Source organism: Oncorhynchus keta, chromosome 7 (assembly GCF_023373465.1).
Source record: "Oncorhynchus keta strain PuntledgeMale-10-30-2019 chromosome 7, Oket_V2, whole genome shotgun sequence".
Taxonomy (NCBI): Eukaryota; Metazoa; Chordata; class Actinopteri; order Salmoniformes; family Salmonidae; genus Oncorhynchus; species Oncorhynchus keta.
In genome coordinates, this window is record NC_068427.1 from 6,938,384 (window position 1) to 6,953,914 (window position 15,531).

Below are 15,531 nucleotides of genomic sequence, written 5' to 3' on the forward strand. Positions count from 1 at the left end.
GAAAGAAGGTTCAACAGCAATTAATCTGGTGTCCTTCTTATCCTAGCCATGTATTAGCCAAGTCGGCGATCCATAAAAGGTTTCTAAATGGTCTTCTCGTGAGGCTTTTGCCATCACGCTTTTGCATTATTCACAATTCACATAGGTCTACCTGCAGTGCATAGGTCTACCTGCAGCGCATAGGCTACTCCAGTCGGTTTATATCCATCCTGATTTCCAAAGAGCGCCTCTTGTATTCAAATTATTCAGTGCTATAACACCATATCAACGGTAGGCCTAGGCTACATCATGCTTATTGAGAACATATTACGGGAGCCTAGTATTTTTTATTTGAGGAGAAGTGCGATGCGTAGAGGCCTATAGTCGTTGAAGCCAATTACAACAATGTTGACTGTCAACACTCCAAACATCTTGAGAAAACATTGTTTTTGTTATGTTGCTATTACATGTTACTGTAGCCTATGCTATTTAATAAACTCAATTACTGCAGTGAAAATAGCAACAATATTTCTGACACACCCCCAGACCCAGCCAGCGCTAATATTTACCATTGCGTTAGGTTTGATAAAATAGATCTCTAAAATGTTCAATGCAGAAGGCCACGTTTTATGACAGAAAACTTGAGCACAATTGACCTTTCGCTAAGCCCCGCCCCTCTTGGTACTGTTGCAACCTCAGACAACATCTGCAAAATTTGACCGACCACCCTGATTTGGTCTTATGTGGCAAAATTTGAAATGGTGTATGGTTTTTTGTTGATGATAAAGGTAAAGATACAGAGCTACAAAATGGGATATCATTCTCATTGTTTGTCTACTGCAGTGTAAGTCAATTCTGCTTTGAAAGTTGATAAACTTTTTAGAAAATGGCCCGTGAATGTTTTGGTACACCTACTGGAAAGCTCTTCTTTGTCTACACCAATTCGGCATCGTTCACACCCTCTTAAGCCTTAGTCCCACCCATCTCTTTAAGGATTCACATGTGAGGCCATGTGCTAAACAGAGTAGTGTAGAGTAGTGAACAACCAAAGATTTCAAAACTAAAAATAGTGAAATAAGTAACCTACAATAAGGAAACCGCCAGGTAAAAATACACTTTATCTAGTTCTTGGCCTATATCCTAATCTGACTTCGGTGCAGGTCATGTTGTTCTTCACATTACAGTCTCTGGTAAACACACACTATATCAAATACAATCAAAATGTATTTGTCACAAGCACATGATACAGCTATAAACGGTACAGTGGAATGGTAACTTGAAAATTTGCATAGTAGCAATATCACAAATAGAAAGGGTACAGATAACTGTTTTTATAATTATTAGATGACGCTTCCCGAGACACTTGTCTAAATTGATGGGTCATGTGAAAGAAATGCTAGAACCCCCAGACACATCAAACTAAGTAGATGGGTCACTATTGTCTAGACATGTACACATGTTCATGAAATACAATAGATGGCTGTAAAATCACCCCCAAACAGTACAAACTGATTGTCATAGTTAGCCACCATGCATGAAATGCTGTAGTATGAATCTGCAGGTAGCTAAAGCTAACCAACTAGGTTCAACGTTTGCTAGCTAGCTAACATTAGGCAATGCAAATGGGTTTCTGAGATATAAATAATATGACTACACAGATCATACACGTTAGCTAGCGAGCCAGCAAGCTAATGTTTGTTAGCTTGACTTGAAATGAAAATGACTTTCTGACAAAATTAGAAACATATAATTTCTGAAAATGTAGCTAGACTCTTACATGGATGAACGTTTCACGGCAGACTGGAACCACTTTAACTAAGTAAGACATCTTGTGTAGTTACAGTGGAGCAAAAAAAAAAGCATTTAGTCAGCCACCAATTGTGCAAACTCTCCCACTTAAAAAGATGAGGCCTGTAATTTTCATCATAGGTACACTAACTGTGACAGACAAAATGAGAAGAAATGTTTTATTTATTAAATTTATTTTCAAATTACGGTGGAAAATAAGTATTTGGTCACCTACAAACAAGCAAGATTTCTGTCTCTTACAGACCTGTAACTTCTTCTTTAAGAGGCTCCTACCTCAAAACAGTCACACTCCAAACTCCACTATGGCCAAGACCAAAGAGCTGTCAAAGGACACCAGAAACAAAATTGTAGACCTGCACCAGGCTGGGAAGACTGAATCTGCAATAGGTAAGCAGCTTGGTTTGAGGAAATCAACTGTGGGAGCAATTATTAGGAAATGGAAGACATACAAAACCACTGATAATCTCCCTCAATCTGGGGCTCCACGCAAAATCTCACCCCGTGGAGTCAAAATGATCACAAGAACAGTGAGCAAAAATCCCAGAACCACACGGGGGGACCTAGTGAATGACCTGCAGAGAGCTGGGACCAAATTAATTAACAAAGCCTACCATCAGTAACACACTACGCCGCCAGGGACTCAAATCCTGCAGTGCCAGACGTGTCCCCCTGCTTAAGCCAGTACATGTCCAGGCCCGTCTGAAGTTTGCTAGAGAGCATTTGGATGATCCAGAAGAAGATTGGGAGAATGTCATATGGTCACATGAAACCAAAATATAACTTTTTGGTAAAAACTCAACTCGTCGTGTTTGGAGGACAAAGAATGCTAAGTTGCATCCAAAGAACACCATACCTACTGTGAAGCATGGGGGTGGAAACATCATGCTTTGGGGCTGTTTTTCTGCAAAGGGACCAGGACGACTGATCCATGTAAAGGAAAGAATGAATGGGGCCATGTATCGTGAGATTTTGAGTGAAAACCTCCTTCCATCAGCAAGGGCATTGAAGATGAAACGTGGCTGGGTCTTTCAGCATGACAATGATCCCAAACACACCGCCCGGGCAACGAAGGAGTGGCTTCGTAAGAAGCATTTCAAGGTCCTGGAGTGGCCGAGCCAGTCTCCAGATCTCAACCCCATAGAAAATCTTTGGAGGGAGTTGAAAGCCTGTGTTGCCCAGCAACAGCCCCAAAACATCACTGCTCTAGAGGAGATCTGCATGGAGGAATGGGCCAAAATACCAGCAACAGTGTGTGAAAACCTTGTGAAGACTTACAGAAAACGTTTGACCTCTGTCATTGCCAACAAAGGGTACATAACAAAGTATTGAGATAAACTTTTGTTATTGACCAAATACTTATTTTCCACCATACTTTGCTAAATAAATTCATAAAAAATCCTATAATTGTCACGCCCTGGTCGAAGTATTTTGTGTTTATCTTCATGTATTGGGTCAGGCCAGGGTGTGGCATGGGTTTTTGTATGTGGTGTGTATATATTGGGATTGTAGCTAGTGGGGTGATCTAGCAAATTCTATGGCTGTCTGGAGTGGTTCTCAATCAGAGGCAGGTGTTTATCGTTGTCTCTGATTGGGAACCATATTTAGGCAGCCATATTCTTTGAGTTTGTCGTGGGTGATTGTCCTTAGTGTCCTTGTTCCTGTCTATGTGTTAGGTTACACAAGTATAGGCTGTTTCGGTTTTCGTTACGTTTATTGTTTTTGTAGTGTTTGTATTTAGATTCGTGTTACGTTTGTTTATTAAATTATGCATCGCAATCTACACGCTGAATTTTGGTCCGACTCTCCTTCACACCTAGAAAACCGTTACAACAATGTGATTTTTTCTGTCATAGTTGAAGTGTACCTATGATGAAAATTACAGGACTCTCATCTTTTTAAGTGGGAGAACTTGCACAATTGGTGGCTGACTAAATACTTTTTTGCCCCACTGTATATATATAAAAAAAAAAATACAAATAAAAAGAGCGTGACATACACCTGGCTTCCTGAAATGGGTCACATTTTCCAGGGAAGCCTAATTACCCATTCCATCACTGGCGAAATCCCCTCAAAATTATTTCAAACTGTGTTTCTCATATACAATGAAATTAAAACAGACACCCAATAGTTTCCTGATTAGCAGGGGGTATGTTGTTGACTGTCATTACAATTGCTTCATAGGAATCTGGTAATGTTCTGTTTGTAGTGTAGCTCTGTTTGTAGTGTAGCTAGCCACTGAACGGCTCTGAATTCACTGTCAGCATGCAGTCAAAGCTATAACAACTTTTAGAGATAACTAGTGCACTCAAATTGTATCTTAATGCCGACAGCAGATGGGAGTTGTATTCATAACATTGCTAACTTAGGTAGCTAACATTCATTTTGAGAAACTGAGAGCTAGTTAATAACCAGCTGAGCTCGCAAACAATGTAACAAAGGTTTAATTTCAGATTAGAAAAATACTCCAACAAGCTCTGCATTTCAGGAATCACAGTAGCAAATACACCTGGTGCACTGTTTAAATGGCTAAATAATTGAACATGTATTTTTTGAAGAAAATTCTCAGTATTTGCCATAGCCTTCACTGGCTTTCATGCGATTTAAATGTGAGCTTGTCCGAGGACTCGACGACAATTGTTATCCATTGGAGCAATGTGAATGGTTGCCCAAAATTCTGAGGCAGATCTTTGCGAAGGGTCAATTGTGATGAGTTACAAATGATGGTACTGGTGATGATAATCTTCAATAAGGGGATTACATTGTAACATTTATATTTGATTGTCATCGGCCTATCACATGATGTTTATGCAAAATTGCTAACTCTTTGTTATATGCATGTGCTAAGGCACCCTGGGGCATTCCGATTGAGTGGAGAGTGTCTTGTTAGTGCTCAGCGAATGTGTACTAATGTTTTCATAACCGAATAAACTTGGTTATCGCATCTTATATTCACATCGCAGACTGTTTGTGCTAGTTAACGTGTGAGTCTCCGTGGCTGTACAGGCTTGACAGAGGTACTTACTGGTAGATTTGAGGCATTGTCTAGGTACACAGCAAGCATAGCACAAGCACAGCCATCAGATTTCTGTAACGGAAAAAGAAAAGAAATACACAATATTCGTCAAAGGTTGTATACGGTTAATAAGCACATTTGTTGTTTTCCTTTAGCGCCCCAGGCTGTACAATATGAAAAGACATATCAGAGCTTCCACAACACGGTTTGGGTGAGTCAGCTCAACCGCTTAAGAATGCTTATAAACTGCTTAAGAGTGGTTTTAAACTTCTTAAGAGCGCTTACCTCCACTAGGAGTCCCGGGTCAGTTTGTAGAGAGAGCCACTGCAGTTTGAGATGAACCTCTCCACTCGTCACATCATCCAGGGGGAACCACTATGACAACGAAATGGGAAGAGTTTATTATCACCCTCAGAACCTCTCAAAACAAGGCTAGTCAACTCCAGACATGGAGGGCCAAAAGTTCTGCTAGTTCTCTTTTCTACCTGATAGTTGATGTATTGATTTATATCACTGATTGGCAAGAGAGTCTTCTCATTCCATTCTTTAGATACCAAAAGGTAGAAAACACACTGAAACCGAGAGACTACCTTAGCTAATAACAATAATTTCTATTTGTATCCACATTTTAAAAATGTGTTCCGTTGTGTGCAGGGCCATAACCAGGGTTTGAGTTAGTGAGGTCCTCCCTGGACATTTTTTGAAAGTTGAATTTCATTTACTGCATTTCTACACAATTAAAAATGTTAAAATTCTATTTGGAGAACAGCAAAAATGACCCCAGCCATTATCACCTTAGCTGCTGTAGGTTCATTCACCTCAGTTAATTAGAGGTAGAGAAAGAAAACCAGAAGTATTTTGGCCTTGCAGGACCTGAGTTGCCTATCCCACAACTTAAACATTCAATATGACCTTCTCACCTTATCCATCTCTTTTTCCTTCTTCACTTCTCCAAAGTCCAAGCGAAACCTGCGATGGATAAATAAGCCCTCAAATGGTTAAATATCTAACCAGGGCCATGTTCAATAGGCTTTGTCACACAAATGTTGTGGAAAATGAATAGAGCCGGAATGATTCCTTACTCTACATTGTCAGAGGCATATGTTCTACATGACATATTTCTATATGAACATTCCACAACCTACTTGTGCACTACTGAATGTTTGACATGGGTCAGCAGTGGGTAAGAAATCATGGGTAAGAAATCAGAATGGGGAGGTTGTGTCTATTCTCGTGCACATAGTAAGTAGTTTCCTCACTTTCCCAGGATGTCATCCTTGTCAGTGTCCTCGTCAAACACTTCCACCTCTAACTCCTGCCCAGGGGCCTCGTGTACCACAAACTGCAGTTGACAAAAAAGGGGATAAAAAACAGAGTAAGAAATCATATATTCAAATATATATTATATGGTAATAAATAAAAAGTTTGTATAGACAAAGGGGAGAGAGCTGGGTTGACAGCACGATCGTGAGTGTGTGTGACTACATTTACAGTAGGAGGATTTTCAGGAGTCCCTACCTCATAAACTTCGTTCCAGCGTGGGTGCAGGTTCTCCTGGATAGTCTTGCTTTGGAAGTGGATATTGCCGACCCTAAGCACCGCGTAGGGGTCAGACTTGCCCTTCACCATTCCCATCATATAAGTGTCCTTCGCTATCAGATCCCGGGCCTCCAGCAAGTGTACCCTCACAACTCCCTAAAACATCAAAAAATACTGTAGTTACAAAAAAAGTATAAAACACAGCAAGATCTTACTGAACACACCCACTAAAATACAAATTTAACAGAACTAGCATATTTTTAGACCCCCAAAATATGAACACAAGTTAGCCAGCAACACAGGACCCAGATTTGATTAACAGATTTTTAGAGATATAGAAATATTTGAAGATCCCATTAAACCACAGTATTTTTTGATGTGTCAAATCTTGTTCTGACATTTCATAGAAAATTACAATTTAATGGAGCCACTTCCAATCATTGGAACTGTGCCATAGATGTGCCATACACTCAAATTGTGTCTATCCATCCTCCTGTGTTGTCCGATCAGAAAACCTACTGTACTGGGCCTTTGGCACTTACACAGGTCTCAACACAGTGGAGCATCAGTTTACTGTACTCACACGAGGCAGGGGGAACCTCATCTGGTCCACTTTGACCTGGTCTATGAGGGGGATACACATGCGGTTGGGCAGGACCATAAGGGAAGCGATGATGTCCATGATGGCTGGCTCAGACAGGTGACTGTGGAGGTGAAGGTTGAAGGGCAGAAGTCACTTCAATCTAAAATAGTGATTTTGAAACTGAAAAAAAAACTGAATTTGTAGAACTCTTTTTCAAGGAAAAAAATACTAAAATGTATTTTGTACTTGTATGTAAACATAAAAAAAAATGTTACCTTAGACCTGGAGTGTCTAGGAGGTTGGTCAACCCTGTCCAGTTGATTTGTAGGGTCTGAAAATTAAACCATTTTGAATTTGATAACTTTAAATGAAACATTTCATCACTCTTAGCATCCTACCACAAGGATGCCGATGTCCTGACGGGGGCACAACAGGTCCCATACTCATTAGTGACATGGTAGGGTTTAAAAAGTTATAGCCTATACTACTAGCCTTGGTCCTCCTGAAAACAAAAATATATAACATTTAGTTAAATAACAATAATAAAGAGGGTTATTTTTATCTCTGGGTGTCATAGGTATAAATAACAAACAGAGCCATCTTTCAGAACCCACCGGCCGACGAATGAAGAACATAGTGACTCCTCCCACCAACGGGGCATTTCCAACCAGAGGTTCCAGAATGACACGCAACATGCCTTGAAACTGAAAAATAAAACATTCTGACATGATTAGAAAAGGGCTGATATAGATCAATTTAAAGATCAAAACCAGTTTTAAAACAGTTCCTGAAGAGGGAAATTTCTCTTCAAACCAAAAAAGCTCATTACACACAATGCAAATTGAACACACGGCTTGATGTGAGAGGAATAATGTGACGTAACCTGTTTGTCATGATAACAATGTTCAATTTTGAACCACAGTCATCCTAGGCTAGCATAGGGTGGTTGCATGTGCCAGTAGGACATGGAGCCAAGCTAGACGCCACACAAGAACATCGGATGCCTACCCGAATACTTTTGACCCCAGCAGTGATGGGCGGCTTCACCTCTGTGTCGATGTCCACATCCCCATCGTAACTGTGAAGCAAAAAGCACTGTCAATAGCACAAACATATCTGGGACCAAGCTAAATCCAAAGCCCTAATAGTTTACAGGGAGTCATAGAACGGACTACAGTACCTTGTTATGGATTTTCTGGGACAATAAAACTACTACTTCTGCTGTACTACTAACTACAGTACTACTAGCCATTGTAGGCCTATTGTGTCTTTATTGTGCTGTACTGTGTGTTATTTATTCGATTTTGACTACTACTATTACCTTATGTGCAGGTCCATAACCACCTGCCTCTTGTCCACTTCATGGGTGTACACTTTAAGTCCAGTGATTCGGAGGGGCTGAAATTAGGATAATATATATATATATACACACACACATATATTTCACCAGGTGCAGCATTTATCTAATAAGGCACCACAAAATATATGCTGGCTGTGTCTGAATAATCATACTTGTGTGCTAAATAGTAGCAAAAATATGTTTTATAGCATGGGAATTTGAAGAATTGCTTTGCATGCAAATATATTTTTTGGGGGGAAATGGAGGTGTTTGTTGACATTCATTTAATACATAAATGGTAATAAAAAAATATGATAAAAAAATGCATTTGCTGTTAGCAAGGAGATTGCATAACTGGGCGCGGCACGTAGGCCGAATATGTTTATTTCATATTCTAATTATCTCCTGATTGGTTTATTCCCGCTACCACACAACAAATCTTACCATTCATTAGGGATGTGCATCATTCACTTTCAAGATGATTCGATACATATCAAGATACATGCATGGCCTCTGATACGATACAGGAACAATACGTTTTAGTTTGAAACAATTCGGTGTGATTCGGTTTGATTAGAGAACAAATCGATGCGATGCACTAACATGTTGCATAAACACATTCATTTTCCATTCTAAATTAAAATCTGCTGCTGATGGAGGGTCATGAGCTGGGCCTTTGAGCTGGATCTGTCTGAGCAGACTTATCGCTCTGGGTGTGTGTGAGAGAGAGAATAATGTATGTCTATGGGGTATATACTGTGTGTGTGTAAATTATGTATGCCTATGGTGTATACTATGTAGGCACCTGATTTGAGCCATAAGGGAGACTAGGCACCTACCACCCCACTTCCACTATCAGATTAGGATGGGCCCCGCACTGAGGTTCTAAAAAATCCCTATCGCCCAGTAATTAACTTGTCATTTTTGCAGATTAAGTGTTTGAGCTTGTAATGCATTAATAATTATCGCTTACAAATTAGCCATGACAATACCAATGAATATATAGCACAATTATGGATTTTACCCCAATCCCACAATCGAATGGTTTTGAAGTTTAGCAGAGAGGAAGAGGCAAAACGAGAGGCACAAAAGGCCACATAATCAGTCTTCTCCAGCAGGTAGTGTTTTGTATTCACCAAGCAAGGAGTTTTTGTATGGAGGTCAATGAGAAAGTTTCAAGTTTGGTTAACAAAAAAATGTAACAGCTTATTTGCTACATGTGGCTTTGATCAGAAAAATGTGTTGAGAATACAAATCCTATGATCTTCACGTACGCCAACATTTTGTGAAGAATTAAGCACGGTTGATAAATGAGGCCCCAGGTACTAGAACTTATACAAACCTAGAACCACGAGGTGAAACCTGATATGCAAACACAACAAAAGCTCTCTCACTGTATGACCAAAGTGGACTTTTGTGAAGGTGAATGTTTTGAGGTATGGGCTGGACAATCTGATGGATGGCTGGATCTTCTCTTTGAGGAGCTTCTCCATGAACATGCCAAAGAAAGGCCACGCCTGCAGCAAAATCTAAAAGACATACAGACAGACATATGACCAAAGAATGACAGGAGAACTAGTTGCGATCAGCATAACCAAATCATTGTGTGGATAAACAAATGTAGAGCATAACATTGAGAGGTTGTGTATGTGATATGTCATTGAAAACAATGTTGTTTTGGAAGCTTTGTGGGCAACATGTCAATGTTTAAAGCAGTTCATGACCAGACCGTCCCCAAGACTACACTAAACAGATCTGTTTGTGCCGTCGGGCCAACTCCATTGCTGAGGTGACAACAGCACAACAGACAAAGAGTGACCAGCATGAATGGAAAAAACATTTTACCTTGTTGAGCCAGTCAACCTTCTCAACTTCGGGAAAGTGTACCTTTGGGAAGAGAAGACAACTTTACAAGAGAGTTTGGTTGACACAAACCCTTGTGATTCTGTGAGTTGGCAGGAGTCCAGATAATGAAGATGACCCATCCTCATTTAAGACTTACTTTTGAACTTTGAATAGGTCTATATTGTATGCAGGGAGATGGACATATTAGACAAAGAAACCAATCAGAGGCACATTTGATTTGACATATACAGTGGGGCAAAAAAGTATTTAGTCAGCCACCAATTGTGCAAGTTCTCCCACTTAAAAAGATGAGAGAGGCCTGTAATTTTCATCATAGGTACACTTCAACTATGACAGAGAAAATTAGAAAAAAACAACAGAAAATCACATTGTAGGATATTTAATTAATTTATTTGCAAATTATGGTGGAAAATAGGTATTTGGACACCCACAAACAAGCAAGATTTCTGGCTCTCACAGACGTGTAAACTTCTTTAAGAGGCTCCTATGTCCTCCACTCGTTACCTGTATTAATGGCACCTGTTTGAACTTGTTATTAGTATAAAAGACACCTGTCCACAACCTCAAACAGTCACACTCCAAAATCCACTATGGCCAAGACCAAAGAGCTGTCAAAGGACACCAGAAACAAAATTGTAGACCTGCACCAGGCTGGGAAGACTGAATCTGCAATAGGTAAGCAGCTTGGTTTGAAGAAATCAACTGTGGGAGCAATTATTAGGAAATGGAAGACATACAAGACCACTGATGATCTCCCTCGGTCTGGTGCTCCACACACCAGATCGAGGGGGTCAAAATGATCACAAGAACGGTGAGCAAAAATCCCAGAACCACACGGGGGGACCTAGTGAATGACCTGCAGACAGCTGGGACCAAAGTAACAAAGCCTACAATCAGTAACACACTTACGGCGCCAAGGACTCAAATCTTGCAGTGCCAGACTTGTCCCCCTGCTTAAGCCAGTACATGTTCAAGCCCGTCTGAAGTTTGCTCGAGAGCATTTGGGTGATCCAGAAGAAGACTGGGAGAATGTCATATGGTCAGATGAAACCAAAATATAACTTTTGGGTAAAAACTCAACTCGTCGTGTTTGGAGGACAAAGAATGCTGAGTTGCATCCAAAGAACACCATACCTAAATTGAAGAATTGGGGTGGAAACATCATGCTTTGGGGCTGGTTTTCTGCAAAGGGACCAGGACGACTGATCCGTGTAAAGGAAAGAATGAATGGGGCCATGTATCGTGAGATTTTGAGTGAAAACCTCCTTCCATCAGCAAGGGCATTGAAGATGAAACGTGGCTGGGTCTTTCAGCATGACAATGATCCCAAACACACCGCCCGGGCAACGAAGGAGTGGCTTCGTAAGAAGCATTTCAAGGTCCTGGAGTGGCCTAGCCAGTCTCCAGATCTCAACCCCATAGAAAATCTTTGGAGGGAGTTGAAAGTCTGTGTTGCCCAGCAACAGCCCCAAAACATCACTGCTCTAGAGGAGATCTGCATGGAGGAATGGGCCAAAATACCAGCAACAGTGTGAAAACCTTGTGAAGACTTACAGAAAATGTTTGGCCTCTGTCATTGAGATAAACTTTTGTTTATGACCAAATACTTATTTTCCACCATAATCTGCAAATAAATTCATTAAAAATCATTAAAAATTGTTTTTTTTCTAATTTTGTCTGTCATAGTTGAAGTGTACCTATGACGAAAATTACAGGCCTCTCTCATCTTTTTAAGTGGGAGAACTTGCACAATCGGTGGCTGACTAAATACTTTCTTGCCCCACTGTATAGTGCCTTCAGAAAGTATTAATACCCCTTGACTTATTCTAAATGTTGTTGTGCTAAAGCATGAATTCAAAAATCATTATATTTTGTCTTACCCATCTTACCAAACACAATACCCTATAAAAACAAAGTGAAAACATGTTTCTTAGAAATGTTTGCACACGATAGATTGAGCAATATTTCCATATTTTCAAAATTCTTCAAGCTCAGTCAAAATTAGTTGTTGATCATTGCTAGACAACCATTTTCAAGCAGATTATAACTCAGCGAATGTGTTTAGACTCAGCCACATTCGCTGTCTTCTTGGTAAGGAACTCCAGGGTAGATTTGACCTTGTGTTTTTGGTTCTTGTCCTGCTGAAAAGGTAAATTCTCCCAGTGTCTGGTGGAAAATTCATCTCCCAGTGTCTGGTGGAAAATTCATCTCCCAGTGTCTGGTGGAAAATTCATCTCCCAGTGTCTGGTGGAAAATCCATCTCCCAGTGTCTGGTGGAAAATTCATCTCCCAGTGTCTGGTGGAAAGCAGGCTGAACCAGGTTTTCCTCTAGAATTTTGCTTGTGCTTAGCTCCATTCCATTTATTTTTTATCCTGAAAAACTCCCCAGACATTAACGATTACAGGCATACCCAAAAACATTATGCAGCCACCACTATGCTTGAAAATATGGAGAGTGGTACTAAGGTGTTGTATTGGATTTGCCCCAAACATAACTTTTTGTCCTGAATGCAAAAGTGTTAATTGATTTGCCACTTTTTTTTCAGTATTACTTTAGTGCCTTATTACAAACATGATGCCTGTTTTGGAAAATAAAAATTCTATACAGGCTCCCTTCTTTTCACCCTTTCAATTAGGTTATTTTGCTCCATCCTCAGTCTTCTCCTCTCATAAACTCTGTAACTGATTTAGTCACCATTGGCCTCATGGTCAGTTTCCTTCCACTCTGGCAATTGAGAAGGGAGCCTTCCTAAGAAGGGCGCCTGTATCTTTGTAGTGACTAGGTGTATCAATACATCATCCAAAGTGTAATAATGTCACCATGCTCAATGGGATATTCAATCTCTGCTTTATTTTTATCCATCTACTAATAGGTGCCCTTGCGAGGCATTGGAAAACCTCATTGGTCTTTGAGGTAGAATCTGTGATCGACCTTACAGATAATTGTGAGTTAGTAATTTTTAAAAAATCATGTTAAACACTATTATTACACACAGAGTGAGTCCATGCAACTTATTATGTGATTTGTTAAGCAATGTTTTACTCCTGAACTCATTTAGACTTGCAGTAATAAAGGGGTTGAATACGTATTGACTCAAAACATTTCAGCTTTTCATTTTTAATTCATTTGTATACATTTTAAAATACAGAATTTCACTTTGACATTATGGGGTATTGTTTGTAGGACAGCAGAAAACAAATCTATTTAGTCCATGTTTATTTCAGGCTATAACAAAATGTGGAAAAAGTCAAGGGGTGTGAATACTTTCTGAAGGCACTGTAAACTTCCCTTTTTAATACATGTTTTACTTTCCATTGCCTTTTTTGTGTCAGAGTAGCCTGGTACCCGATCTGTTTGTGCCGTATTGCCAACTCTTATGGCTATTGTAATGATAAACAAAGAATATGAGTTGGCAAGACCGCACAAACAGATCTGGGACCAGTCAGAGTGGTTGCATATAGAACTGCGTCATCTTAATCTACCACAGTGTGGGGTTTTGATATTGAAAGGAAAAATACTGGTTAGGCAGGACCCGATGACTAATCAGGGGATTGTAATCCCAAACCTTGTGGGAGAGCAGGAGATAAAGCTCACAACCCCAAAAACAAAACAGGAACATTGCGAAATACAAAATATCCACTATATTGTTTTAACAATGACAACTACTGCTTCAACTTTACACAACATGTTCACAAAATACTATTCTAAATGTACAACAGCCTCAGCAGTGGCACTTTATTATCTTTGTCAATGTTTCCTATTAGGCATGGGTGTGATAAGGCATGGATGAATGAAACCTCCTGCCACATAATCACACAACTATGACGTCAACACTTCAAAATCACCAAAAAGATTCCCATGAATATTAATGTGTCCCACAGGAATGGATTAAGAACACTGCTCTATAGCCTACAGTTATTTGGGGACACAGTAGTCAATGTGGCACTGACGACTGCCTTTGGCAAAACACAGAGGCCCAACATTCACTGCAATTTGGCAATAAACCACAGCTTGATTCAAACGCAAGAAAGAATAGAGGGGTGAAAGCTTCTGCACTGCATATTACACTCCCAGGACAAATTTAATTTTGTGTGTGACTGAGTGCGTGTGTGTATATGCATATTTTTCATCTTATGTCAGCCAGAGTACCACATAACATAACTTTCTTTCCACATATGGGGAACAACCTCTGCCTACATCAACAGCATACCTATACATACCCAAGTTGTCATATTCAATGTTTTCAACTCGTTGTGGATCACTTGTGTTTCGTTATCCAGAAAGTTCATAGCCGTTCCAATTCGGATATCTTTCCACTTGCGGTTTTTCTTCCACCAAATGATCAGCATCATACACAAGAGGATCCAGATGACGCTGAGGCCGAGGTACCCTGTCAAATACACAGGATAAAAGACCAATAGCGCTCTCCCGAAGTACATCAGAAATTCCATCAAGAGTTGGTTGACCACGCTCGGGCTCAACGTCCCCGTGCTTCCCGGGACAGTGCGCTCGCCGAATCCTCCTCCCTGGACGGTTCCTTTTGAATCGCCTGAATACATTTTGTCAGTAGGTGAAGCTCTGGGTGGAGTAGTTGATACGGGTAGCTGTTCGGCCAGATGGGCCCTACTGAAGTCCTTTCGCGCTCCTAAAAAAGTGTGTTACGCTGCATTGCAATGTCCTGACTGTTGAAGTCAAATCTATTGATTGATTTGGTAGCATTGGCTGTTGACTGATATCTGAGTCAAATCTAGTAGTTGGGAACTTCCGTATTTGTACCTGCACAGGTGGCTACGCCCAAAAACCTCTCCTAACCTGACACCTCGAGGCATCCTTTGGTGCGTTCAGTTTGCTTGAAAGTTTGCTACGTTGCGGAACAGTTTGTGCTGAATGACACGTTTTCACCAAAAGTTATTGAAAATACTTTGTGTGTTTGGTGGGTGTGTCTTGAAGCAACAAGTGACGTATTTAAAGGGCGGTGGCCATGCTGACAGCGTTCCCCAACCCCTCCCCAAATTTCAACTGGTCGATCAGTACACCACCATTTCCGTTCAATTGAACGTTTCAAAACGTACCACCAACGTACTGAATGCAATCCAGCTGATGCCCATGCAGCCAGTCATTAAAACTAGCCCCTGTCTAAAAACATAGCGCTTAGATTTCACTTAACAAAGAATGTAGTAAAACTGGTTTTCCATTTCAAGAGACCTCTCTTTTCTGCTATATCTAATCTAGGTAACTATGCCTTGGCAACATGTCACACTAGGGCTGTGCATAGACCCATGTGCTAAAACATATATAAAAAATATTGTGGCCTACCATTAATATATCCAACCCAACATTTGTTTCCACTATCATGGATTCCAGTGGGGTTCAAACCTTTTGACCCACTACCCCAAAAAAGA

General features: G+C 40.3%; 1 protein-coding gene across 2 annotated transcripts in view; it reads right to left on the reverse strand.

Moving 5' to 3' along the window:
- The window catches only part of esyt3 (extended synaptotagmin-like protein 3), a 32,084-nt gene extending 17,026 nt beyond the window's left edge, over positions 1 to 15,058 (reverse strand). For both annotated transcript variants that reach the window (XR_004826120.1, XM_035773124.2), the window contains exons 1-13: positions 14,350 to 15,058; positions 10,108 to 10,149; positions 9,657 to 9,791; positions 8,245 to 8,321; positions 7,932 to 8,001; positions 7,538 to 7,627; positions 7,199 to 7,254; positions 6,924 to 7,044; positions 6,320 to 6,496; positions 6,061 to 6,143; positions 5,722 to 5,770; positions 5,087 to 5,176; positions 4,811 to 4,873 (exon numbers count right to left, since the gene is read on the reverse strand). Coding sequence is in view for 1 of the 2 variants with exons in the window: in XM_035773124.2 (XP_035629017.1) it covers positions 4,811 to 4,873; positions 5,087 to 5,176; positions 5,722 to 5,770; positions 6,061 to 6,143; positions 6,320 to 6,496; positions 6,924 to 7,044; positions 7,199 to 7,254; positions 7,538 to 7,627; positions 7,932 to 8,001; positions 8,245 to 8,321; positions 9,657 to 9,791; positions 10,108 to 10,149; positions 14,350 to 14,688 (1,392 nt within the window). In the remaining variant the exon portion in view is untranslated. The remainder of the gene's footprint in view (positions 1 to 4,810; positions 4,874 to 5,086; positions 5,177 to 5,721; positions 5,771 to 6,060; positions 6,144 to 6,319; positions 6,497 to 6,923; positions 7,045 to 7,198; positions 7,255 to 7,537; positions 7,628 to 7,931; positions 8,002 to 8,244; positions 8,322 to 9,656; positions 9,792 to 10,107; positions 10,150 to 14,349) is intronic.
- Between the last annotated feature and the right edge of the window lie 473 nt (positions 15,059 to 15,531).